Below are 27,028 nucleotides of genomic sequence, written 5' to 3'. Positions count from 1 at the left end.
TAGCCCAGTAACAAAGCACCTGTTGAATCATATACAGGTGAACGCCGTGCTTTATGCTTAGTTTTAATTCTTCATGTCATTGATCCTTCTTTTATTTTCACTCAGGGCCAAAGTATAGAAGGAGGGGTTTATACATGAATACAAGGGAAAATGAAATAAAAGCCACTTTTTATTATTTCTATATTTTATTTTTTTTAATTTTTTTTTTTAATGTTTATTTATTTTTGAGACAGAGAAAGACAGAGCATGAACAGGGGAGGGGCAGAGAGAGAGGGAGACACAGAATCTGAAACAGGCTCCAGGCTCTGAGCTGTCAGCACAGAGCCCGACGCGGGGCTCGAACTCACGGACTGTGAGATCATGACCTGAGCCGAAGTCGGACGCTTAACCGACCAAGCCACCCAGGCACCCCTATTTCTATATTTTAGAAATCACTCTGACTTACATGAAGAAGTCTTCCTATTTAGAAAGAGGCAGTAGATTGGCCATTCCCAAATTACTGGATCATAATCTTAAAGCTAGAGGAGACATCTAGCCTAAATTCTTTGTTTTATTGAAGAAAAAAAAAAAACCTTGGCTCTTGGAGATTAAAAGGACTTGGTCAGACCCAATGAGCTAATTTTAGCATCAGAACTGAAACTAGAATTCAGGCTTTCTAATTCCCAAGCCAGTGGTTTTTCACCCACATGGGCCATTTAAAACCATTAGAGCTTAGCTCTCCTAGATGAGAATTAGTTCATCGGCCTCAAAAAGTTCTCAAAGCCCGACGGTCCCTAGTGGGTTGTTTTGCTTTCACAAACTTCTTTTAGAGGAAACACCTAAGTAATAACCTAGATGCCGATGGTGTGGTTTTATTGTCACAAACTAGGAGTGTTTTAATAGACTATCTTATTCTTCTTAACTATTTTCAGAAAGATTGGCCTTAAAATAACTACTCTAAAATTAAAACTTGCTTCTTGAGATGGCATCCAGAATTTAGTTCATTGCCAACAATTCCATGAAAGTTGATCATTTTGTTACATAGTATATTTTGTAACTTGTGAATAATTGCTTTTCCAGAAAGATAATATTCTTCAAAACCACGTGTCATGGATATGTTAAGAAGTTTCTCTGTGCCAGGGCGCCTGGATGGCTCAACCCGTTAAGTATCCGACTGTTGATTTTGGCTCAGGTCATGATTCCAAGTCCTAGAATCAATCCCCCAGTTGGGCTCCATGCTTAGCATAGAGCCAGCTAACGATTCTGTTCCTCCCTTCCTCTGTCCCCTTTCCCCCTTCCTGCTTGCGCTGTCTCTCTCTCCCCCGCTCTCTCAAATAAAAAAATAGTATCTGACTGTGTTTCCATCCCTGAACCAATCACCAGGACCACGGAATATGATGTTCTGAGTGGCTTGAACCTCGGTCATTAGCTCCACCCCAAGTCAGCTGTGGCTGTGGTCAGCTTCACCAGAACCACATGGACTGAAAGTTGGAAGCAGAATGGTTCCTCAGAGGGAAATCTCAGGATGAAATTATCAGAGGTGGATTGAAGGAAGCAAAAATAACAGATGTCCGTTACACCATCCATGCATTCGTGTGTTAGAACTCTTGGCTTCTGAGAAAAAGTCCTAACTGCCCTGGGTCTCCTCCCCAAAGCCAGATCAGAAAGAGCTTTGCTCCAGCCCAAAAAGAGGTCGTTCTTTGCAGAATTGCATGATACTGGGATTTCCCCCTGGGTCTCAGTGCAGCCCTCTGCGATTTGTAACTTACGTAAATCTGTCTGGTTTGTTGGCTTGCACACAAATGAACGAGTTCACACACATATATTAGCATAAGCAAAAGTGTTACTTAGCTCCGAGGATTTGGGTGCAGAGGTATGGAGATCCACTAGGAAAGAGATTCAGCTATCAGGGGAGTGACTGTCACATTGGCCTGAGGGACGATGCACATCTATGCAGTTGGATGCGCTGGGGAAGGCCTCCTCAGACCTACCAGGTGCTTTCAAGATAGGAAGACTGTATGCTTTATTGTACAAGCTGGGACACTTCTGGGACTGAAAGGGGGTGGGGATCTACAGACATAAACTGGAACTCTGCCAAGCAAACTGGGGCGTATTCTCATAGAGTGTCTGAATACATTCAATTCACTAAAGCTTTCGGCAACTGCCCTGGTGCGTTCAGTGTCTGGGCACACCTCAAAGTATCTGTCGTGGGGTTTATCATCAGGGCATTATTATCCAAATTCTTCACAGTATAATTTAGAAAAATTTTTTTTAATGTTTTTATTTTATTTTTGAGAAAGAGAGACAGTGTGAGTGGGGGAGGGGCAGAGAGAGAGGGAGACACAGAATCCGAAGCAGGCTCCAGGCTCTGAGCTGTCAGCACAGAGCCCGACGCGGGGCTTTGACTCACGGACCATGAGATCTTGACCCGAGCTGAAGTCAGACGCTTAACTGAGCCATCCAGGTGCCCCCACAGTATCATTTTCCTTAAGTTTACTTATTTATTTAAGTAATCTCTATATCCAACATGGGGCTTGCACTCACGACCCCAAGATCACGAGCCACACATTCTTCTGACGGGACCAGCCAGGTGCCTCCCCCAGTATCATCTTTATAGGAGGGTCCTTGTGGAAAATTCTTACCTGGTCTTAGTCACAAGAATTCTTCCTGAACCCGAATTTAATCTTATGGATGCTGTGAATGGTGGGTCTGACCAGGTTTCTCTCTCTGCCTCAGCTATCGAGAAGCTTAAAGGTAAACATGTGGCCTGCCAAAGGGAGTGTGCTGGTCGTTATGGCACGCACATGTAACCTCATTCCAATCCCCCCTTGGGCTTCTTCATGTAACTTTTCCTTTACACGATCTGTACCCTAGGTTTTCTTCTGAGTAACCTCAAGTTCCCTTAGTAAAAGATAAATACTCCCCAACCCAACTGCCTACAGGGGTGGGGTGGCCAGCTCTCCAGTTGACTGCTTAAGTTTTTCAAAAGAATGTCGACCCTGCAATCCAATTGGGTTGACCTTAAAATTGTATGGATCTCTAATTTCAAACAAATCAGCAAGGAGAAAATAAGACAACTGAATTTCAACACCGTTTGATGATACCGGGAAATTTTTAAAGTTGTTCAGGTACGATCTTGGTATCGTGGTTTTTAAAAGGGAGCTGTTTTTTGTTTTGATCTTTTAGACATATATTCTGAAATATTTACAGCCAAATTTGCAATGGCTAAGCCTGCCATTAGATGAGGAAATAATTCTCTCGCAGAAGGGGCAACAAATATTTTGTACCAAAAGTCTGCCCTAGTCACCCTCCCCTCCCCTGGGAGCAGGGCCAATAATGGACATTGGAAACAAGGACCCAGCTCACTCTGAGGCAGGTGGTCCTCAGACCTCACCCTGACACGCTCTGCCCCGGAATGATCTTTCCACGCTCAAGTGCCAGAAAAGCTTTACTCCAAGAGACCTGGCCATTTTCTTGGGATCCCATATTTCTCTTGTTCTAATTTCTAATCACTGGCAACACCTTCAGAGAATAATGGTTTGGGGTCCAACTCCACAGAAAGAGGACTCTGTGGGCAGATGAGTTTGTCATGGGCCACATACCTGCCCTCCTCTGAGAAAATCACTGGGATCATCACCTCTCTCAAAACTCTCGAGTCATCCCATTTAAATTTATTTGATCCATCAATTCCCAAACTCAGTTATCATCAATTATCCCGATGCACAGCCTTTTTTACGAACGCCTATCAGCAGTTCCTTAGAACACACGGAGTTGAAATTTCAAATGTGCCTACATTTGTTACTCAGGTTAAATTTTAACTCTGAACTCATCAGGGTATTAACTGCATTTCCCAAGGTACACCCTGTAATGCCTCTACGCTCCCTGCAGACAGACAGTCGTACAACCAAGTACCAGACTCAGAATCTGAAAACCTGTGTTCGTTGCCTTTATCAGCCTTGTGACCTAGAATACGCCACTTTACCTGAGCTTCAGTTCCTTTGCCTGTTTATTGGGAATAACAGCTGTCCAGCCACGACTTGGTTGCGAGGGTCAGAGACAGCATATAGGAAATTCTCTCCATCTGCAAATGGTTTCAACCAGCACTATGTCTGTGTGAGGCTTGGGCCTGAGTTGTTTACAGTCAGATGGGAACCAGTTGTCTGGCTGGCTTCACGGCCCAGATTAAGGCACGAATCCAGCAAATAACCTGGTGACCGTAAGGGAGGCCTGGTGCACACATGAAAACCTGCAGGCGCGCTCATGACCGGCTGCATCGGCAACGTGCCGACGTGGCAGACAACGCCCTCCCTTATTACAGATCTCTGCTGCTTTGACCGAATCAGAAGGAGGAAGCCACCTCTGAATTCTCTTCCTCTTGTCTGGCCACACGAATGAGACTGGACAAAAACAGGATTCCACAGCCATACCAATCCTGATTAGCAGGGTGTAGAAACCAGTTGCATCGCCTGCCACCGAACTAGCAATCTGGGATAATTGTCAGTGTCCTCTTCTGCCCCTACTCCAGGATATTAGATTGCTAAATCAATGTCAGTACACCCATCTGATGAAATTGGGCCCATGGGGCCACTAGAGTTAATATCAGGGATGAATCCGGGAATGCACACTAAGGCCGCCTTTGGCAGAGAAGCAAAGAACCAAGGTCCTTGTCTAAAGGGCTCAAGCTTTTTCTTTCAAGAAAAGACAAGCAGAGCACATGAAAAGACCTGCAGGTCCTGGCAAGTTCCCTCATTCAAACTATACGGATAGTAACGCCAACATTCCTATCCCTGAGGAAGGCATGACCCTGAAACTGACTTTAGGTCTTCTAACTTTTAAGTGGGTATTTTCTCTTAACAATCTGGGTCATCTACTTCTTCCCCTCCCCAACTCTATTAAAAAATTCTGCAGAAATAGCTGTTATGTGCGTTTACTTGTGACACACACCTAGGGTTAAAAAGAAAAGAGCGGGGAAAAATAACACTCAAGCCATCACCAAACAAAAGTTGGTTGTATTTATTTAATCCTAAGAACACAGATACCTGAAGAAGAGACAGACAATAAGACAGTTTTTTCTAAACAGGATTTTGATAAGACCTAGTGTTCAAATCTCTAAAACAGAAGAGCACACAAATCTAAAAAAACACAGCACACATTTTATCTCTTACCTGAATGAACCTGAGAACCCCAAACACTCTCTTTAAGAGATATCAGTTAAAGTCGTGCAAAGAAATTGTACCCATAGTGTTTCGACCATAAAACCAACACCTGGTTTATACATAACAAGAACAGGATAAAAGCACATAAAATAATGTGCAGTTTATGGAATTCAGGGAAGAACGGGGGGACCAAAGGTCAGGTGAACAAACTGTAAAGCAGGGTGCTCGGTGGACCAGCACCGCGCGCCTGATGGAACCAGGAGGTGCCGAACGCCGAGCGGTCATTGGTAGGAGGGATACAGCGCGGTGTCTCTCACAGCCAGGAGATTCACTGATGCTCTGGTAACGTTTCCGGAGTGAAAACCGAGGTAGTTCTCAGCAAGGAATGTTCTCCTGGAGAGCATGGCCAGCATGTGGTTGAGCCGGGACCGGATACCAGCAAAGTGAAACTGGCGCTCTTGATTCAAGTTCCTAAAGGAGTCTCGCAAGCACAGATCCAAGTGGGGGGCGCCCCAGTACTTGGCGTGTCCAGCGGGGACAAAGTCAGGGGCTCTGCTGGACGTCTGGGAGCCCAGGGAGCTCGCCACAGAGCCCTGGGAAGACAGAGAGGAGGAGGACCTCAAACTGGGAGATCTGGACACAGACATCCTGGACACTGGTGACCCTTCTTTAGACTGGGTGCCCTGAGAAAAGAGAACATTCTCGTCCACGTCAGTCTGGGTGGTGGCCGACGTGGACCGAACCACAGCTTGGGAGCTCGCGACCCTGTTGGTGACCGCGGTCTGGGTCCCGGCACATGCCGTGGTGACGCTGGCTTGTGTCCCCGCGTCGCTCGTGCTCACTGCTGGAACCTCCTCTCCTGGCTCCGTCTGGGTGGCCGCATCGGTCGTCCTCCTCCCGCCCTGTGGTCTGTCCTGGCAGCTGATGACATCGTCCTCATCGCCGACGGTGGAGGACTCGCAGTTCTGGTGCCTGGCCTCTGCCCTGCCCTCAGCGGGGGCCTCACACCCCAGCTCAGCCTTCTTGGGGGTGCTCGAGAGCCGAGACAGCCGCAGGCGCAGCAGGCCGCCCAACGTGAGCTCCTTAGACAGGGGTTTACTGTCGACTAGATGGTCAAACTTGCCGCTGATCTGGAAGTCAGACAGCAGCTTGGAGCTGATGGGCTTCGACTGTGCGTACAGGATTCGGAACTCCAGATCAAAGTGTTCAACCACTTGGCCAGACAGAATGACCAAGTTACTGCTATTTAATTTGCCATCTGTCCACGTAAAACTTAAGGATTAAAAACAAACAAACAAACAAACAAACAGAAGCTGGTAAGCATGAGCACTCTTAGTTTACTCACTGTCAAAATGAACAATAAAGCCTAGATATCCTGCTCCAGGAGTCACAACTCTGGTGACAGCATACCCACCATTCGGTGTAAATTCAACACCCCAACCCCATACATAACGTATGTATGCGGTAACAGAAAGAAAAAGGCCAACTGTTTAACCAACACACTGAGACTTAGACATCCACAGCCTCAGCATTTCTACAAACTAGAAGGGGCTTCAAAAAGATTTAGGCAAGCACCCTGATTTTAGAAGTGATGAAACTAGCTAGTGATGTCCCAGCAGGAAGCTGGTCTAGACTGCAGACTAGACCCCAGGACGTAAGGACTGTTAGTGCAGTGCTCCTTACTACCTGATCCCATGCTGCCATTTTCTTCCTTTCTTTTTTAAGATTTTTATTTATTTTGAGAGAGAAAGTGCAAGCAGGGGAAGGGCAGAGACAGAATGCAAAGCAGGGTCTGCACTGCCAGCACGGAGCACAACGTGGGGCTTGAACTCATGAACCATGAGATCGTGACCTGAGCTGAAGTTGAAAGCTCAACCAAATGAGCCACCCAGGTGCCCCTTCTTTTTTCTTTTTTTTTAATGTTTATTTATTTATTTTTGAGAGAGAAAGAGCAAACGGGGGAGGGGCAGAGAGAGAGGGAGGCAGAGGATTCGAAGTGGGTTCTGTGCTGACAGCAGCGAGCCTGACGCGAGGCTCAGACTCACAAACAGTGAGATCATGACCTGAGCCAAAGTCAGACACTTAACCGAGCCACCCAGGTGCTGCCAGTGCTGCCATTTTCAATGGGGGACAGTAGCACATTCCCCCATTCCCCACATTCCCCCAGCTGATTAGTGGCCATGTGCCCTGCCTGTCAGGCATCCTTCTTCCTCTAGTAATAGAACCCCATCCACCCCAGCCTTCTTCTTAGGCACTTCCTGCAATCACAATGGGTGGACATATGACCCAGGCTGACCAGAGTATGCCACCCACTTGGGTCAGGGACCTACCCAGGATGGGCACGTGACCTAGCTAGGACCAAGTAATTCTTCAAGGACTGATGCCAGTGCAGGCAGAAAGAAAGTCTCTCTCTTTGGGAGAGATACTAAAGGCTATGTAAGTAAGCCTGGACCTTGCCTTCAAAGGGAGAGCGTGACTGAGAATAAAGATCAACTAGAAAAAAAGCAGGACCAGGAGACAATATTCTGATCAATGTGTGCCCTCCAGGTCAAGATGAACTGAAAACCAACTGCACCTTTCTACACTCCCAAGTTATGGAACTCAATAAATTCTATTCTGCATAAAGTAGTTTGAGCTAGCTTTCTACACTCCCGATCACCCCACTGATAAAGAAGTTTGTATCAGGAATAGGATGCTTTATGGGCGCCTGGGTGGCTCAGTCGGTTAAGCATCCGACTTTAGCCTGACTTCAGCTCAGGTCGTGATCTCGCTGTCTATGGGTTCGAGCCCCGTGTCAGGCTCTGTGCTGACAGCTCAGAGCCTGGAGCCTGCTTCGCATTCTGTAACTCCCTCTCTCTACCCCTCCCCCGCTTGCACTCCGTCTCCCTCTCTCTCAAAAATAAATAATAAGCATTAAAAAATTTTTTAAAAAGGAATAGGATGTTTTAAATGAGAGATCATGAAACATAGTGTCAGCTCTGTCTCTACCTTGAGAGCTGCCTTCAAAGCCCCAGAAGAAAGATTCTGAAAACCTTCAATGAGATCATGCAAACAAGACACCTATCCAACACCAGGAGTATAAAATACCGTCAACAAATAGAAGCTATAATCCTCGGGGCATCTGGGTGACTCAGTCGGTTAACCAGCTCTTGGGTTCATCTCAAGTCACGATCTCATGGTTTGTGAGTTCGAGCCCTGCATCAAGCTCCATGCGGACAATGCGGAGCCTGCTTGGGATTCTGTCTCCCTCTTTCTCTGCCCCTCCCCCCACTCAATCTCTCTCTCTGTCTCTCTGTCTCTCTCTCACTCACTCAACATAAATAAATAGACTTAAAAAAAAAAAAACCTATCATCATCATCATCCTCAATGGTAGCATATCTCATTTGCAGAGGGTAATTTTTATATTTGATATTTCAGGATGGCCAAAAACCATTTGGGACTAAGTTTGTATACGCAGATAAAGCTTGCTTCGGGTGAAAATCTAGTCTCCTCCTGTTATTTATAAACGTCTTATGAAAGGAAGTCTCAAGGAAGTGTGAATTTTGTTCTGAGCAATGATGGTACTGTCTGAAAAGAAAGGCACCAAGAGTTTCTTGATCTGACCCCCTCAGCTTCCACAACCTTTTGCACATCTGCCAGGGCTGACACAATCATCACTCGGGAATGGGCGTTTCTCCAAAAATGAGTTTTTCTTTTTTAAACTCAAGACATGCCTCACGCACACCGTCAGACGATCGAATGCACAGACACACTGCCATTGGAGCCACGTAAGTAAACACGCTGCATCTTAACTTCTGGAGATTCGTGAAAATCAATGATCCAATCATCTGCACCCTCTATTCGACGACACTCTACCGTAAGATACCACTGCCAAGTTAAGACTTCAAAATTGGGGCTAGAAACCTGGATCAGTACTTTCTAGACTAAAGCACTAAGTTATAAGGCTTGAAGGAAGGTGAAGGATTTAAGCATAAGGTAACAGCTTCGGCTCTGCCCTCCACACTGACGCTGAGACCTGTGATGACCCTTACCTGCAAGTGAACAGGGACAAGGGGCGGGGGGGACCAAGGAACAGGAATTGAGACTGCTCCTGTCACCGGTAACCCCAGTTTGGCCACCGCAGGCCTTGGCAGAGGCTCCAGGCAAGGTTCAACATCCACGCCTTAGTTTCGTGGCCCCCCAGGGCAGGGGAGGCGACCCGCACCCCAACCACCTCCTGCAAAAGGCCGCTCGGACTGACGTCCTCACGCGCACAGATGCACACCTACCAGAACACCCAGCCATGGAGGCTCACGTTGAGAGGAAAAGCAGCTTTTCCTTTATCTAGCATGCACCCACTGCGAAGTTCAGAGTCACAAGCACGGGCAGGCTAGAGACTTACCTATAGGAGCCTGTAGCCACGCGAATGCCATCAATCAGTGTGAACTTCTCGTGAACCTGCCCAACTATCTTAGTCCCCGACCTCGCATAGTAAGTGTTTCCGGTAATAGTCCGGACGGTCATCAGCTGTCGGCAGGGAACAGGGGAAAAAGAAACACAGGCCAGTGAGCAAACGACAGAGGGCTTGGGCTACAGTTCCCGAAAAGACGCACTAGGTGGCAAAGGAGCGGTCCCCCGTCCCCTTCGGTAATGGCACACACGCACACTAGCCAGCGGTTCTCGGGACTCGACGAATGTCACTTCACTTGGTCCGTCTTCTCGTGTGCCCTGTTCTCACACGGACTTGTGAGACTCTTGGTTCACAGGTACATGCGCTCTCAAAGAAGAGCCACTCGTTCTTTGACACGCCAGAATCCAAGAAATGACATTGAAACAGAATGTGGGGGGTAAGATCAGCAAAGAAAACACACTAATAATAAATGTCATTTTATAAAATGAAGGCTTAAGGGAGCTAAGCTGATATTTCTCCTACTCTCTTATTTGACTGCATCAGTAATGACTAACAGCCCACCCTCACTTACCCCCATGCCATCCTCAGTATGGGGAACAGGACGAGCCTTCTCTAACACGGGACTTCTGAGGCGGACACACACACATCACATGTGGCTTCACCAACAATGTCACATCTCCTACGAATTTATCAAAAAGGTACTCCGGTAATACGCTGGGGCCCCACAGTGCGTAATCATCCTTGGAAAATGACCCGCATAAATGTATATCCGATGGTATGTAAAACACTAAGACGATCTGCGTTATTTGGAACAAATCAGTACAGCGTCAGCTTTATGCCTTTAGAAACCTGACACAATTCAAATTAAATGCTTAAGATTTTTGTTTGATTCTCTCATTCATTCCATAAGCAAAGAAAGTCCCTACCGTGTGCTGAGCCTTGAGACAATAGAGGTATCAGGCATGTTCCTTACCTTTAGGGACTAAGGGAGAGAAAAGTAATGCGTGATTCAAAAAACAAGGTATGACATCATCGAGAGAAGTGAAAACCTACATCCACACAAAAACCTGTGCACAAACACTCACAGCAACTTTATTCATCATAGTAAGAAACTGGAAACTATCCTAAAGTCCTTCAGCGGGTGAACAGTTAAACTGTGGCACAACCACACCACATGACACTCCTTAGCAGCAGAAAAGAACAATTGATACAATAATTTGGATGGATCTCAAGCGCCTTATGCAGAATGAAAAAAGCCAATCTCAATAGGTCATATACTATATGATTCCATTTATAGAATGTTCTCTAGATGACAAAATTATAGAGATGGGGAATAAATTTACTGGTTTCCAGGGGTTAAAAACAAGGAGGAGGGCACAGAGAGGAGAGCAGATGGGACCATAATGGGAGCAAGGAGATGGTTGTGGTGATAGAATAGTCCTGTATCCCGACAGTGGTGGGACAGTTCTGGATCTTGATGGCGGGGGGGGGGGGGGGGGGGGGGGGGGGGGTTCCTTAGGTGCACACATGTGATAAAATGGCATAGAACTGTCAACACATGTTGTGCCAACCCCAGATTCCAGGCTGTGATTTTGTACTAGAAGTCACATAGGATGTAACCATTGGGGAAACCGGGTGAGGGACACATGGAAACCTCTATGTATGACCTTTGCAACTTCTGTGAATCTATTGTTCCCTTTTTATTAAAAAAAAAAAAAAAAAAAAGAATTGAGAGAGAGACGGAGCATGAGCGGGGAGGGTAGAGAGAGAAGGAGACACAGAATCCAAAGCAGGATCCAGGCTCTGAGCTGTCAGCAGAGCCCGACGCGAGGCTCGAACTCACAAACCGCGAGATCATGACCTGAGCCGAAGTCGGACACTCAACCGACTGAGCCACCCAGGCGCCCTGAACCTACTGTTCCTTTAAAATAAAAACATAAGACAAAACAAAAACACCATGGCATGACATAACATCACTTCCGTGGTCTTACCAAAACATGATCTGAATTGAGCCATGAGGAAGCATCAGACAAACCCAAATCCTACAGAAAACTGGCTAATGTTCTTCCAAAGCACCAACACCCTAAAAGACAAAGACAGAGGAGCAGCTCCAAATGAGAAGATGCTAAGGAGATAGGACAACTAATGCAAGATTCGGTCCTGGGTTGGATCCTGAATAAGAAAAAGGGCATTCGTGGAATGATCAGTGAGACTTAGAAGGTCTGTAGATTATGGTATTATATCAAATTGATTTCTCAATTTTGAAATTTACACAGAGGTTTATAAGACGTTAACATTTAGATAATTTGGGCAAAGAGTATTCAGGAACTCCTTATCGCTAATTCCTTTGAAAATCCCATTATTTCAAAATAAAATTAAACAAACAAACAAAGAAACTAGGACCTTCCATAGAGGTGCCCCCGGAGCAGGTGGGGCAGGGGGTTGCTGGAGGAGATACCGATTCCTGACCCAGGTTTCAAAGGATCCACATATAATAGCAGGCATTCAAAAATGTCACTGTGGGCACATTTAGGTGTAATTTTCTGCATCTTTTCCGTCGGTGCTTACCCAAATGTCGTACAGGCCTCTGTGACTGCAGTCAAAGCGCTTTTGAGGGCCTACGCACAAACACGTGACCAAGTGCCTACAGACAGGACACCCAGCGTCCAGAACCAGCCACAGAGCGAGGGTGTGGCAGATGTCAGCCCCCACTGGGGGAGGGTACAGACTCACCAACAGACACGTCCTGGTGAGAGAAGCCACCAGGGAAGACGGTGCTGCTCTAGGAAGAAGTCAAGGCACTACAAAAATTGGGGCGCCTGGCTGGCTCCGTCAGTAGAGCATGCGACTCTTCGTCTCAGGGTTATGAGTTCGAGCCCCGTGTTGGGTGCAGAGATTACTTAAAAAAACTAAAATCTTTAAAAAAAAAAAGACACTACAAGAACTGCTGAGGCCAAAGGTACAGACTTCCTTTCGACTCCTCCTCGAGGCAACAGTCAACACTGTGCAAGTGAGTCGGCAAATAATGCTGGATTGGATAACTGTATCGTCTCTAAGCCAATCTCACGATCAGAGCTGTGGCCAGAGCCACTCTGTGATTCTCCTGCTGCTGGCACACAGCCCTCGTTGCAGAGAGAGCCTCAGAGTCAAACAGCACATCTTCCATCGCTTCCCCTGGCTCTGTGTAAAAGCAGTCACAGGCTGAATGTCTGCGTGCTTTTCCACGCCTGACATGCATTTGCCTTGGGTCCCCCTGACCTCGTACTTTAACCAAGTGCGGGTCACACGGCTGGCTCATTTCATCCTGGCTCCAAGCTCCGATTCTACCTCCGCCAGGAATTGGCTTTGTAGCAGCCGTGATAAGTTAGCAACAACCTAATCCTCGGTTTCCCCATTCAGGAAAACAACCACCAAGAACTCTGTGGGGGAAGTCGAATAGCCAAATTTTGTAAACCAAATTACTTGACAACGGGGGGGGGGGGGTGCGCTGATGTCCACTCTGCAAGCAGCCTATAGCACCGAAGCCCAAATGCATTGTTCGGTTTGCTGACTGCTTTATTTCCAGCGCCTGGAACAGTTAAGTGGCTCAGAGAAGGTGCTCACATAGGTGATGAGCCAAGTGGATGAATTAAGTTCCAAAGCTCACAGCTCACATTAAGCTGCTTAATTGAAAAAGATGAATAACAAATACGACGATGCCGCTTGCCTCTTTCTGCTACAGAGAACAAGCTGGCTGAGTTATGTAACCGTACATTTAAAGACTTCAGTTTGAATTACTGTCATGCTCAGAGCAAAGGACGTGAAAAGCCTAATTTTACAGCAGCGAGAACGGAGAGGCAGCATGTGACGGTGATCAGGAACACGGGGCTGGAGGCAGGCCCACTGCGAGGGAGGCACACCCCCGCTCCTTTCCAGCGGCAGACCCCGGGCTCTCTGTGCCACCACGTCTGCCCTGAAACAGGTACTTACCCGGCAGGGCTGCGGTGACGACGGAGTTGCCTAACACTTGTCAGGAGCCCAGGACAGTGCCAAGGACGGAGCAGGGGCTCCGTCAGCGGTGGCCGGGCCGGCGCTACTGTCAAAAGCAGCGCCTCCAAGGCAGCCCCGTGCGGCCAACAGCCGAGCTCCCAGCTGTTCAGGGGAGGCCAAGGTTTGAAACCTGGCTCTGTGGTTTCTTTTCTGCGAGATTGCAGACAAATGGCTTTGGCCACAGCCTCCGCTGCCTCTCGTGTCATGGGGATCCAACCCCCGCCCCACCCTGCACCATCATGTAGATCATGTAGGTTACAGAGGCTCAGTCTTACTGCTGATTAAGGAGAAACTGGAAACATGGAACACAAACCTTCTCCTTTTCAGGATGCACTTTCAGGTCCATGCACATATCCAAAAACTGCGAGAGCAGAGCCTGGTCCAGGAGGATGTAGACAGCGACTCCCTGTTTCCGACATATTTCCTGTAGGTCCCTGAAGATGTCGATGTCCGTGAAAACATCCATCACCACTGCAATCACCTATGGCGTGAGGCAGAGGGAAGAGCAAGCTGTCGGCTCACGGGAACACCAGCTTATGGTGCACCGTCGAGACTCTGGAGCCCCTCTCCGAGCCGGGAAAGGATCCCCACCCTACGGGATCCTTCCTCCCTTCTCCTTCTGCACCATCGGTTTGCCCCCAACCGCAGACACCTCCTTCTCCAAAGACACTCAGGCCACATCTGGATTTGGCCCAGCTGACCCTCCCGATCGCCTCCTAGCCACTGTCCTCCACGCTTCCTCGGACCAGTCCTTTTTTCTCCCCGGCAGCACTCCATTCATGCCTGCTGCTCAACCTTCCACACTCGGCATCAGACTACAGTTCCGAGATGCCTCAGCCATGCGGCCCTAAGCAAATTACAGTCGTTCCCAAGGTCTGGTCCTGCGTCTGCAAAATAGGCATGTGGTCAGAACTGAATGACTACGTTACAGGAAGCACAAGGTACAAAATCCCCTCAAGTATCTGTTCGCGGGTTCCCTTCGCCAGTCCAGACAGCTCACCACGGGGAGGCATCGCTCCAGCCGCCAAGCCTCTCATTACACCCTTTGCAAGTTTAAGAGTGGGGCCCTCAGCGAAATCCCTCCAAGGCTGTGGGGTGTCAGAATGTGCAGACTCAGTACAAGTCTCTGCACACCAAGCCAGAGCTGGGGCCCCGAGCTAAGGCCACGGCTCCCTGGGCCACGGTTTGCAGCAGCCTGGGCCGGAAGGGGGTCTCCCTCCTCCTCACTTCAACAGTGAAAACTAGTGTCTCTTAGGACCACGTTAACTCCTTTTCGAACACTAAGGTAATTTATTTATGGGTCTCACTTCCTCTATGGGGACGGAGGCCCTGGAATGGGATAGACTCATCTCTGTGACCCTAGAGGACTCAAGACAGTACCCGACAGTCATGACCCCTCAAGGACGTGGGTGTTCAAGAAGCAAACGGAGACAAACAGGAGATCCCGTGGTCTGTCTCCAACACCCCAAGTCTCGCCTACCAGGAGGCGACCTTGGAGAGACCTTGAAAGGCCAACTCCCGGGAAGTCACTGCTATGAGGAGTCTGGGAAGATCCATTTCTCTCTGGCTACTTATCCCTGCCCCTCCCCAGTGTTGATGAAGCCCCAGCTGTCGAGGTATTCCCCGGGGAAGGGTTTGCCTCAACCCCCCAGACACGTGATTTTTCTGAACTGGTGGCATCTCGAGAAGTTCACGGGCTCCCATGTGCTTTTATGCATCTTATTTGGAGTTGTATCCACCCCCAGGTCACACAGCATCGTGGGCAAAAGGCAGAGAGGCCTGGTCACAGATGTCAGCTCTGCAGCTCACCACCATGTGACCCGAGGCATGCTGCGGAGCCTCAGTTTCTTTCTCTGGAAGAGATGGACAGTAACAGCATCTATGTAAGGGGCTGCTGTCGGGATCGCAGGGGACAAAGACAGAAAGGGCTTAGCTCGGGCATGAGACGGGCGTTCCATTTTGCGGCCGGCGCCTCTTCAGAGTCTATGGCAGGCCGAAGCCTGGGCCAGGCAGAAAAGACGGCTCTACAGAATGTGACAGACGCCGGACTTGTCCGCAAAGGGAAGACACGCACGCAGGGAGGCCGAATGATACACACTGGACGAGGCGATCACATCACGGGAACTTGGAGGTGGGAAGGAGATGGTCAAGCTGCGGTAGACCCGCTCCAGGCCCTCAAATGTTTACAAGAGCAGAGAAGGATTCCTGGCGGGGAGGGCCTTTGAGCTGAGTCACGAAGAAGGGCGCAGTCTTGACAGGGGAGAAGTGAAGGGGAGGGTCTTGAAGCCACGTGGCGGCAGAAGAGGCAGGGAATGATGGGGCAGGGGCCAGTGTGGCCGGAACGGAGAGTGTGCGTGATGGGGAGCAGCGGGACAGGACTGAGAGACAGACGGGTGAGCCAGGCGGTAAAACCAGGCGGTGACACCTCCACAGAGGTTTTGAACACACTCGTGTAGGAATGAGCGCAGAGCTCACGAGAGAAAGCTGGAGGAAGACACATCCAGGGTCCGTCCCTGTCCTCAAGAAACCCAGGCCAATGGGGGACAGAGGCGGCGCATGGACGTGCACCCAGACTCCCCGTGGGAGGGACAGAAAACCCCGCCCAGCTGGCTGGCTTAGAGAGGGCTGGAGGGTTGCTGGAGGCAGGGACCCAGGAGCAGGGCCTGCCAAACTGGGCTTTGATTCACCACTGAACCAAACAATACAAACGCCACCTTTGTTAGGTGGTGAGTAAGTCTCTAATTTGTCATTGGTTTCATTATTTGGTGTTAAAGCCCCAGCCTTTCCTGTGGGTGTTGAAAATAACTGGATCGGGACGCGAGGTGTTAAGAAGGTGGGTGCAAGTGCTTCCCTCCCTAACTTCCCCCTGGACCCAACATTCCCTCCCTCTCTTACTAGAGCGGGACTCTTGAAAGGTTTGCGACGGAGGCACAGCCCTGCGCAGGAAAGCAATGAGCACGAAGACCTTCCCTCCTTCAAGACCCCACCCCGCTTTCCTGTACTCTCCCCATTCCAGCCCCATGCAACCACGTCCTGCAGACTCAATGAGACCTGGGGCTTCTCCAATCTCTCAAGGGACAGTCTCCTCACTGAGCTCAGCAATGGCCTGGACTCATTCGCTGGCCAGCCAAGTGTCTGCTTTCCAAGGCCGGACCTGTCTGCCAGGTGCTGGGGCTCCTGCTACAGGTCTCTGGGCCCTGCAAGGATGCCCAGACTTGGAACCGGTCCCTGCTGTCACTCCCTGAGATATCATGCGGGATGGACAAAGGAGAGACGCATCTGGAAAGCGGGCATCCTGTGCCCATCAAGCCCCCACACGGCCACTGTGGGCACTGCCTACCCCAGCCTGTGCCGCCAAGAGCCTGCCCGATCTCTTAGGGCTAGAAAGCTCTGCAAGAGGTGACTTTTGAGAGTCTGTTCCAGGTCAACCCCCATCTGCAACTCTGTGCAAATCAGTCATTACAGGAGGAAACATCTAGCCGCCAGAAGCCCGGCTGGCTGGTCTACCGCCCGGTACCCCATAGTTCCTGCACATCTCCAGCCACATCTAGAGCAGCCGTGACTGTGTCAAGCCCCACACCATCCTCACAGGTGCCCCCCACCACCGCCACAGTCACTGCAACTACTACTTGATGATTTAAACCAAGGGATCGAGTGACACACACAGTTACACAGTAGCAACCACTGCGCTATTGTGTATTGGGGACAAGCAGACACTCTATTCACGTTCATTTTTCACGTGACCTGGGAGCTTTTCCATCTGCTTTCTTGCACAAAAGCTCTAAAGAGAGATCTAGAGATTTCAAAACACCAGTAATTGTTATCTCCGATTTACGGATGAGGAAAATAAAGCTTGGAGGGGCTAGGTTACTCGTTCGTAGGGATATTCTTAAACGAATGCAGGAGCTGGAGTCTCAACCCCGGCCTGAGCGACTCTAGAGCCACCTATTAGAAGAGGGTTAAATATTATTCCAAACAAGCCTGAGGTTCAGTGTTCAAGGGACAGAGCTTGGAATACATCCTGAAGGGACCAGTGGAATATTTCGCAAAGGACATGGGATGGAGCCCGTCGGAGGAGGATTACTAATAACACGAAACAGCTCACAGAACGAACGTTCAGGAAGTGTGGAGTGCTGTAGCACATGGGCACCTTCCCTCTGCAGGCGGTCCCGCCGAATAACCCAGAACGGACTAAATCGGGAAACCTTGGGAGCACAGGCCGTAGAGGCGGACCTGACGCGGAAGCCAGCTCCTCCGCTTTCGAGCACCCCGTGCCCGCTGGCGCGGTACCTAAGTGTCGCTGCCTCCTGTCGCCTGCAAATACTACTGCCGATCCGGTAGCGGCTGCAGCGGGTTCAGTCCAGAGAGGGCACCTGATGGCTCCTGGCACACAGGAAGCCCTCACACGGCAGCCTGTGTGTCTTAGCCCCAAGTCCGCCACGGTCTCCCTCCCTTCCCGCCCACGGCCACAAAGCAAGGACACGTGTGCAACACGCTTGGAATTCTGCCAGAGGTCTGCGCACATTCAATGACGCGTCAACCTGCCCGGGGGGGGGGGGCGGGTGGCCAATGCCAGCCCGGCAACTGGATTCTTCGCGCGGACCACATGGCTCTCAAACCCATTTCCTCCAGGTCCCCCGTGCTCTCCCACCTACTCTTCTGGAGATGGTCTCGCTCAAAAACAAGAGACCTCTTTTCTCCCCATTCATTACAGGTTTTAAATAGAACAGAAACGATCTCCTTGAAATGTCTTAAAAAATTTTTAAGTTAACTTGGCATTATCTTCCGGAGTTAGAAACAAAGCAAATGTCCACGGTCGACCCTAACCTTGCCTGTGCGAGTTGGTCTCTCTCGGTTTCATGGGCTGTCAGTGTACGATTAACCATTCAAGTGCCGGACTAAGGTGCTGGCGTGGCCTCCGTCTGCAGCCTGGCACAGCGGCTCTCCCGGGAGGCGGGAAGGCACGCCAATTGCTCGCGGGCCACGGTGGCAGCCACGTGGCTGCCGTCGTGTCCCAGCGTGAAGTACGCATGCCCGCTGGGCTTTCAGAAAGAAAAAGCATCCAGAGGGGCTTGGGGGACTTAGGGGGCTATCATTCTGAGTTATTGATAATTACGTAAAACATTTACCTGGCTCCGACGTCCGATTTACAAAACAGGGTGCTTTCAGAGACACCTAGCTTCCGTCCTTGTCCCTTCCCTTTTTCTCCTTTCCCTTCCTCCTTCTGCATTACAATCATTTCAATCCATTTTTGGTTCATCTTCCATTTTCTTGAATATAAAGAAGGCTGCCTGAGGCCCATGTATGTACATACTTGTTTGCTATAAACAAGAATGTGTATTATGTACGTGTGTGTGTGTGTGTGTGTGTGTGTGTGTGTGTTCACATCCCCCTGTAGATTACAAGGCAGAATGTGATGCACGCTGTTCTAGAGCAGTGCTCATCAATGCAAGCTTCTGAGAGGAAGGAAACGTGCTAGGTCTGTGCCATCCACACAGCAGCTGCTAGCCACCGGTGGAGACTGAACACCTGAAATATAGCTAGTGAGGCAGAGGAACTGAGTTTTTCATATTTCATTTGAATGCACATAAATTGAAATTGCCACTGGTGGCTAACGGTGACTTCACTGATCGGTGCGGCCCTAGACACTTAGTCACTGCTTTCTCAGAGCCGCAGGGGACTCCACTCTGGGGACGCATCCGTTCTACTGAAGGACATCTCAGCTCCCCCAGCCTCCTGCTATGGTAAGTAGTGCCGCAAACAGCCTGCTACACGCGTCTATGCGTGTTTTTGCCAGTGTTCTCTTTGGGATAGACACACACACGTGGAGTTGCTAGGCTGATGCGTAAATACAACTGAAGTGTTGCTGCATATGGTCAAATTCCCCTCCAGAGGCTATATCATTTGCATCAGTGTCTTTAGAAAGCCCGCATACCCAGTACTTTTTTGGCGAGCGAACGGATCCTGTATCTGTAAAGGAATCCGGATAATCCTGTATCTGTAAAGGAATCCGGATGATCCTGTGGCTTCCCTGCTGCCTGATGGACGCCAGCTGGAAACAGTGAAGGAAGGAACCGGCCGACAGAGAAGGTGGCTACGGGACCGAGAGCAGGAGGGAGTGGGAGTGGCTGTTCCACGGGGGCAGAGCTTCAGTCAGGGAACACGAAACCATTCTGCAGACAGATGGTACAGACAGATACACGATGTGAATGTGCTCAAGCCCAGTTAATGGTTAAAATGGCAAATCGACTTGCGTGTATTTTACCGTAATTTAAAAAAAAAAAAAAAAAAAGAGGGGCACCTGGGTGACTCAGTCAGTTAAGTGTCTGACTCTTGATCTCAACTCAGGTCTTGATCTCAGGGTCACGATTTCAAGCCCCACACTGGGCTCCACACTGGGCGCGGAGCCTACTTGAAAAAATATAAAATAAAAAATAGGGGCACCTGGGTGGCCTAATGGGTTAAGCTGACTTTTGGTTTCCACTCAGGTCGTGATCTCACGGTTCGTGAGTTTGAGCCCCACATTGGGCTGTGCACTGACAGTGCAGAGCCTGCTTGGGAATCTCTCTCTCCCTCTCTCTCTCTTCTTCCTCTTCCTCCTCCCCTGCTCATGCTCTCTCTCTCTCTCTCAAAATAAGTAACCTTAAAAAAAATAAAAAATAAATAAAAAGAAAGAAATGAAGTGGCTAACAATTCCAAAATCCTTCACCTGACTCATAAAACCAAAAGGAAGAGATAAAAAGCAGCCACCCTGTCTGGTGAGGCACAGCCTAAAGTTGTGCATCAGACAGGCTTTCTAGGCCAGCGCTCTCAACCAGGGACAATTTTCTTCCCCAGGGGACATCTGGCAATTTCTTTAAATTGTGGTAAAATAGATAATAAATCTGCCACCTTCATCATTTTCAAGTGTATTTTCAGGGGCATGAATTACGTTCACCGCATTGTGCGATCATCACCACTATCTGTTTCCAAGAGGTTTTCATCACCCCAAACAGAAACTCTATAACCTTTAAGCAATAGCTCCCTATCCTCCCCAACCCCCCTTGGGAGACTTTTTTGAACATCATGACTCTTGGCCGGGGATGGTGCTTCTGGCATCTGGTGGGCGGGGCCCGGGGAGGCTGCTGGGCACCCCAGGCACAGGACAGCCCTCCAAGACAGAGCGTGATCTGGTCCAAAACATCCACGGCAGAGTGATGCTGAGAAAGCCCGCCCCGGGCTGACTGGGGCATCCGGAGCAGGAGCTGATCACACTGCACAGGTTCTACTGAAACTCAGAGGAGCGTTAAACAAGACCAGGAGCACCTTAGTTCGGATACATCCACACGCACATAAGGGGCCTCGGCCAGATTTCTCAGCAGCCACTCCTGGCAGGACTCTTCGTCAACACAGTGACGCTTCTCCCAATGCTCAGGTTATCAAATGGATGCCCCAGGGCGCGTCATAGCGCAGGTGTCTCTCTGGAACACAGGCCACTGGTAAGAAGGATGCCTGAGGAGTGTGGAACCTCCAGAATGGGCTCTGCCCATGAACTCCCATTCAAAACCCAGAGATACCCCAAGGGCCAGCACAGAAACCCATCACCAGTGGGGGCACGCAGCACGTCCAGGGAAGGTCTCCACTCCCACCTGACCCCTGGGGAGGTGGGGCCCAGCCACACGCTGATTCACAGGGCAGCAGAGGCAAAGAAAAAAATGTCTCCTCGACAAATTCAGTAATGTAGGGAAAGGTTCCAGAGTAGGTGTGTCAGGGAAAAATCCTGTTCGGTTCAAAATTATTCTAGAATTCCCTTGGGAAGCCAACATCTTGGCTCTCGGGTCCAAAGCAGTCAGTATTTCCTCCAGCTTTGGTGGAGCTCGACCAGGTCAGCAGTCAGCCTGCATTCAGAAGCCAGGCTGCACATACATCATGTGTCTTTTCAACGCTGTCCCTCACTCACGTGGCAGGATGCCCACGCTTTGAAAGGCGCTCGGAAACTGAGCCAGTGGAGGGCCTGGCAGACTCCCAGCCCCGGTCACACCTACTCTGGGACAAGAACTCGCTGGAAAGGCAGGCGGAATCGCTCAGACCATTTTGTCACTTCTGCCCCGCCTCTCCTCTCCCTGCCAGACACCCTGCATGCGGCCCAGGTCCCAGGTGAGGATGAAACCTGTCCGAAAACCCTCCGTCCAGGCTGCAAAGCTAGGATTAGACACCGCCGTTTCCCAGGTGACCCCGGTTTCTTGGGCCTGTATCCTGACCACTCCAGTCTTCTTCCCGAAACGGACAGGAAGTATTCGTCCTGTCCTAGTCGTTTTCCTGTTTATAGGATATGCAAGGAGGAAATAAAAAGTCCCAATCTTCAGAAACTGTTAAAAACCTTCAGCCTGTCGCTGAAAACTGCCAAGGTGCCAATCCTCTCTCATGCCAGGGAATCCACGGGGAGAAGAGATTGCGAGCATGGGCTTGGGAGCTAGGCAGACGGGCTACCTCTGTGATCTTAACCTCTCTGGGCCTGGTCTCTTCTTACCTGTGGCCTCCTCCTAACAGTGGGAGGGTTCAATGGGAGAATCCAGGTAAAGGGTGCAGCACAGAAATTGACCCACTGCAAGGGCTCAAGCATACCATCAGGATACAGATGCGTAACAGCTTTTCATCTCATCCTGAGACAGCCCGGGACCGGCATCGTCAGCGTCCTTGCTGTCACAGGGACTGAACTTCAAAGGACGCAGCCGGAGTGACGCAGCCACTCCTGTGCACACAAGGCGCAACTCTACCCCGAGCCGCAGCTCTGGTGGGGCCACCCGGTGAGCTCCCTATGATATCACCCCCATAAGGCCCTGTCCACCTGAGGACGGAGACAGCGCCTAATCCTTGCACGGCACCAGGCCGAGCGCTGGGACTGTCGGGGGCTGAGGGCCGCCGTACTTCAGTTGGGAGTCCTGGCTCTGTCTTTCCCCAGCTATGTGACCTCGGGGCAACTTAACTTCTCCGTGCCTCAGCTCCATCACCTGCGGAGTGGGGATAACTGCACCTACCTCGGGACTACCTGCTTCGCAGAGCATTATCGTATTCTTTAAAGTAAAGGGGATGAGGCCTCAAGGTTAGCATGTCTCAAATCCAACCCGTCTCCGGGTCCCCACTCTCGGCCTTGTTCTTCCTCCTAATTTGGTAGCTTCACTGCCCACCAAGCTAAAAAAAAAAACCTCTGTCCTCCCCAACCCTGCCTCTCCCGTGTTCTCCTTGGCCTTGCTCATTCTCCTGTTCCCTCCCAGGCCAACGAATGACCGAGTCCTGCCATTAAAACTTCCCCTGCCCAACTCCCCAGCACTGCCTTAGCACACACCCTCTTCTGGTCACTAGATCCCTATGGCATCCTCCTTACAGGCACCCCACACACCAGCCTCGGCCCTCTCTAACCCGGGCTCCCTTGTGCTCCCACCAGAATGACTGCTCAGGAACGCCAATTTGATCATGCTCCTCCTTCAAAACCTTCAATGGCTCCCCAGTGCTCTTTAGCGGGCAAAGCACGGCTCCAGCCTCCCCTTCAGCCTCCTCTTCTACCACTAACACTGCCTACTCATTGTTCAAGCTGTGAGGAACTTGGCTGCCTCCAAACATGCCAGGTCCTTTCACACTTCTGGGCCAGTCTCTACCCTCTGGCCTGGCAAGTCCCACGCATCCTCCTGGACCCAGATCCAAGGTCACCACCTCTCCTGAGGCTTGCTTTCTTTCTTCCTCCAACGTCTCTATCTGTAGCCACCTCCCCACCCATTCCACCAGCAGACTGTCAACTCTCAAGTGTCCGGCAAGCATCATGCCCTTCACCTGCGGCCCCTAGCCCCTGGCACAGCATCCAATACGTGGTAGGTGCCAAATGAGCAAGCAATTTGGCATCCGGCAGAGACACTGAAAATATTAATCAGATCTAAAGGTAATGTACCACCTTTCACCATTAAAATCGCCCAGGTTCCAAATACAGCATCTCAAAGATGTGAGTGTGTGGCTGGACTGGGGCACAGAACAGGGCAGGACATTCTACCCTGGAATGCCAGTATTACAGAATGCCCCCAGGACAAAAGGGTGGCTGAGGGCCAGCCTCGAGCCCTTTCTAAGGCCAGCACATGAGTCGACAGGCAGCTTTCCCTCTGGCCTTAGCTCCAGAATCCCTTCACTACCACTAAGAAATGGAGCTGGGCAAGAGATTAGGGCAATTCTCCTCTCTTTCATGGAGACCTATTCATTGCTTTTCTCAAGTTGCAAGTGCCCAAATTCCCTCCTGGAGGCAAGCCTGGAAATGCACCCCACCATCAGGCCTTTTTCCATCCTCTTACTCTTCTCGAGTGTCTGCTCCATCAAAAGGACCGTCAGCACACCCAAAGCACTGCACGGCTGATACCAGCGTAGCTGGAGCCTGCACCTACCCCCCCAAAAGCAAAGCCCTAGCCCACACTACCCTCTACCCACTGCAACCCCACCAGCAGGAAAGGAACAGGCAGCATCAAGAACACTGGTGAGAATCTGGGCTTGTTCCTGGGCTTGACTGTTTCCTCCAGAATGATGCAGATATCATAAGCCACAGACACACTCAGGTACCAGCCCTCCTGAATGTAACCATGGCCTGGGGCTTCACCTGCCATGTTCCTGGCACAGGCGGCCGCTAGGAAGATGGGCACTATGCCAGTCAGCAAGCAAGGTGGCAGCTAACTACGGCTCTAGACTAGGGTGTCCGACCCCACTCACGTGGTGCTACGTTCTCGCAGACCCCTAGGTACCCAGCACCCTGCTGCAGTCGAGATTTCCCACCCCACCCATTCTAAGAGTCAAGACAACAGCACCAAAACCCACTGGGAAGAGAGATGACCCAAAGCAGGGGTATCTGCCCGTCTCATTCACAGAAAGAGCAATTTCCTGGGGCGCCCTGGGTGGCTCGGGAGGTTGGGTGTCTGACTTCCGCTCAGGTCCATGATCTCCCGGTTGGAGGGTTCCAGCCCCATCAGGCTCTGTGCCGGCAGCTCAGAGCCGGCGCAGCCTGCTTCGAATTCTGTTGTCTCCCTCTCTGCCTCTCCCCCAACTCGCTGTCGCTGTCTCTCTCTCTCTCTCTCTCTCTCTCTCACACACACACACACACACACACACACACACACATAAATAAGCATTAAAAAGAGAGAGAGAGAGCAATTTCTCTGGTCAATGGCAGGACGGAAAGAAGCAGGATTCTCAGTTTACCACTGGAATGTACTGGCTTTCTACAAGATAAGACACGCGGCGGTGACTAGCAATTAACAGACTTCTAAGCCCCAAAGTTGTCTCTGGGTACAATCTTTCTGGAATTTTTCCCTAGGTAACGCACTTACTTCTTAGGAGATGGGATCCAGTGTTGGCTGGCAGCCAGGAAAATTAGCACTCTCGTTTGGTTTTAACTAAAATGTGGAACTAGAAGTATTTCTGGTCCCCTCCCCCAGGGGATGTGAATGTCAGGAGTTGGACCTCGGCCACAATGCTCCTCCTTGAGGACTGCGGCTTCCCCCCACGTCCCTGACACAACGAGCGGCCGAGTGATCAGTGATCCGAGCGAAGCCACGCAGAAGGGGCGAGTCGGGGCCCCCGGGACCACCCGGCCCCGCGCTCCATTCTTCCGAGGGCCTCCCGTCCGCCCCGGGCCCCGAGCCGGGGCGCTCACCTCCCGCGCGGAGCGGAGCTGCTGGCGCAGCGCGTCCTTGCAGCCGTAGGGGCCGCCGGCGCCCGCGCCGCGGGTCTGGAAGTGCGCCTCGACGCGCGTGGCGCCGCGGTAGGCGCCCTGGTAGAAGGCCGGCCAGCCGAGCTCCAGCAGCGGCGGCTCCAGGTCCGACTGCTCGGGGAAGTAGGTGCCGGACGAGCAGTCGTGCGACGAGCCGAAGGAGTCCTCGGCCCCCGCCGCCGCGCCCTCCTGACCGGGCCTCTGGGCCGCCCGCAGGATGGCGCGCACCTCGTCCGGGTTCAGGAAGCGGCCCAGGCGCTCTCTTCGCAGGAAGGCCTCGAAGGCACAGGGGCCGCCCGCCACCAGCTCCTCGAGCGCCAGGCGCCGCGCCTCGCTGTACAGCTCGGCCGGGTTGGGCGGCCCGCACGGCGACAGGCAGGCGGCGGGCAGCTCGTCCGGACCCTCGAGGCGCAGAGCCATTGCGAAGACCGGACAGAACAGGACCGCTGCAGAGTCGGCCGAGCGCGGGCGTGCCGGCAGCTTTATACGCACCTTTGAATCTAACCGGCCCGCGTCCCGGCCCTCTCATTGGCTGCCACCTCTAACGGCGGAATCCAGGCGCTGCGAACGCCACCACGGCCCCTCCCCCTGATGTGCTATTGGCTGCTCCGCGGCCCGGCCCCGCCCCGCGCCTCCGCATTGGCTGCCGGCGGCGACCGAGTCCAAACTCTGGGGTCGCTCCGTGGGGTTTCAACGTGGCGGCTCCACGGCTGCGCTGATGAGTTGCTCCTGCTCCGGGCCTGCGGGTAGCCGAGCTCTTAAGGGTCAGCTAGAGAGAGGGAGTAACGAGCCCCAGTGACCCGGCCGCGGCGCAGGTAGCGGATCCCAAACTGAAGCCTGAGAGTCCGGCCCCCTCCATCCTAGCGCGCCCCCTGCTGGCCGCGCTGCTCCCGGGCTCTCACTCCGGGCTTGGGCGTGACTGACCAGTCCTGTCTCCGTAATCCCCTGCATTTAAATCATTCGTAAACCCGTTCAAAAAATACTGGCTTTGATTACACCTTCAGGTAGCTTTTCCTTTTCTCGGCCCATCAAGTTATTGCCCTGGCAAAATCCCAACCCTGGTTAAACCCCACTCTTCACCTACTTTCCCCCGCACCTGGGCAGCCCTACGGTCCTGGGGGAAAGACTACGCAACCAAGCTGTCGGTGCCTTAAATTCACAGTCTCAAGTGGATCCTGAAGATTGACTGCTAGCCTACATTTCCCTCAGTCACCCTACCTTTTCCTTTCGTTCTTACTCTTAGCGTTTGCTTCGTATTTCACTGAGAAAATAGAAGCAACCAGAGAGAACCACATGCTGCCATCACATCTACCTACCCGTCTACATCTCCGCCCACTTCTGGGCCTTCTGTTAACTACCAATGAACTGTCCCTGAGCCTAACACCAATCCTTCCACTGGGGCATTAGCTCCCACCCCCTCTGCTAGTAACCTTATCCCTACAGCAATGCTCTTTCCCGGATCACCAGTTTCCCTTCTTTTACTGCTTCATTCCTCTCAGCATACTGATATTGGAGTATTTTTCATCTTTTTTTTTTAAATTTTTTTTAACGTTTTATTTTATTTTTGAGACAGAGAGAGACAAAGCATGAATGGGGGAGGGTCAGAGAGAGGGAGACACAGAATCCGAAACAGGCTCCAGGCTCTGAGCTGTCGGCACAGAGCCCGACGCGGGGCTCGAACCCACGGACCGCGAGATCATGACCTGAGCCGAAGTCGGCCGCTTAACCGACGGAGCCACCCAGGCGCCCCAGGA

General features: G+C 51.1%; 1 protein-coding gene across 1 annotated transcript; it reads right to left on the bottom strand.

Moving 5' to 3' along the window:
* Nucleotides 1–4,977: 4,977 nt before the first annotated feature.
* SACK1D (scaffolding CK1 anchoring protein D) lies at nucleotides 4,978–25,750 on the bottom strand. Its single transcript, XM_060617612.3, has 4 exons — nucleotides 25,218–25,750; nucleotides 13,869–14,036; nucleotides 9,518–9,642; nucleotides 4,978–6,407 (listed from the first exon to the last, which is right to left on the bottom strand). The coding sequence occupies exons 1-4, from the start codon at nucleotides 25,692–25,694 to the stop codon at nucleotides 5,417–5,419; spliced, it is 1,761 nt and encodes a 586-aa protein (XP_060473595.2). The 5' UTR covers nucleotides 25,695–25,750; the 3' UTR covers nucleotides 4,978–5,416.
* Nucleotides 25,751–27,028: the final 1,278 nt, after the last annotated feature.

The sequence above is a fragment of the Panthera onca genome, chromosome A3 (assembly GCF_046562875.1).
Source record: "Panthera onca isolate mPanOnc1 chromosome A3, mPanOnc1 haplotype 2, whole genome shotgun sequence".
NCBI classification, from domain to species: domain Eukaryota; kingdom Metazoa; phylum Chordata; class Mammalia; order Carnivora; family Felidae; genus Panthera; species Panthera onca.
Note: the sequence above shows the minus strand (reverse complement) of the source record. Positions and strands in the feature narration are given on the sequence as shown.

Excerpts from the sequence above, each read along its gene's own strand:
- SACK1D (XM_060617612.3), bottom strand. The coding sequence starts at position 25,694 with ATGGCTCTGCGCCTCGAGGGTCCGGACGAGCTGCCCGCCGCCTGCCTG. Across the intron at positions 14,037-25,217 it reads AGCTCCGCTCCGCGCGGGAG|GTGATTGCAGTGGTGATGGA; the intron begins GTGAGCGCCCCG and ends CTCACGCCATAG. Across the intron at positions 9,643-13,868 it reads TGCATCCTGAAAAGGAGAAG|CTGATGACCGTCCGGACTAT; the intron begins GTTTGTGTTCCA and ends CCCTGCCGACAG.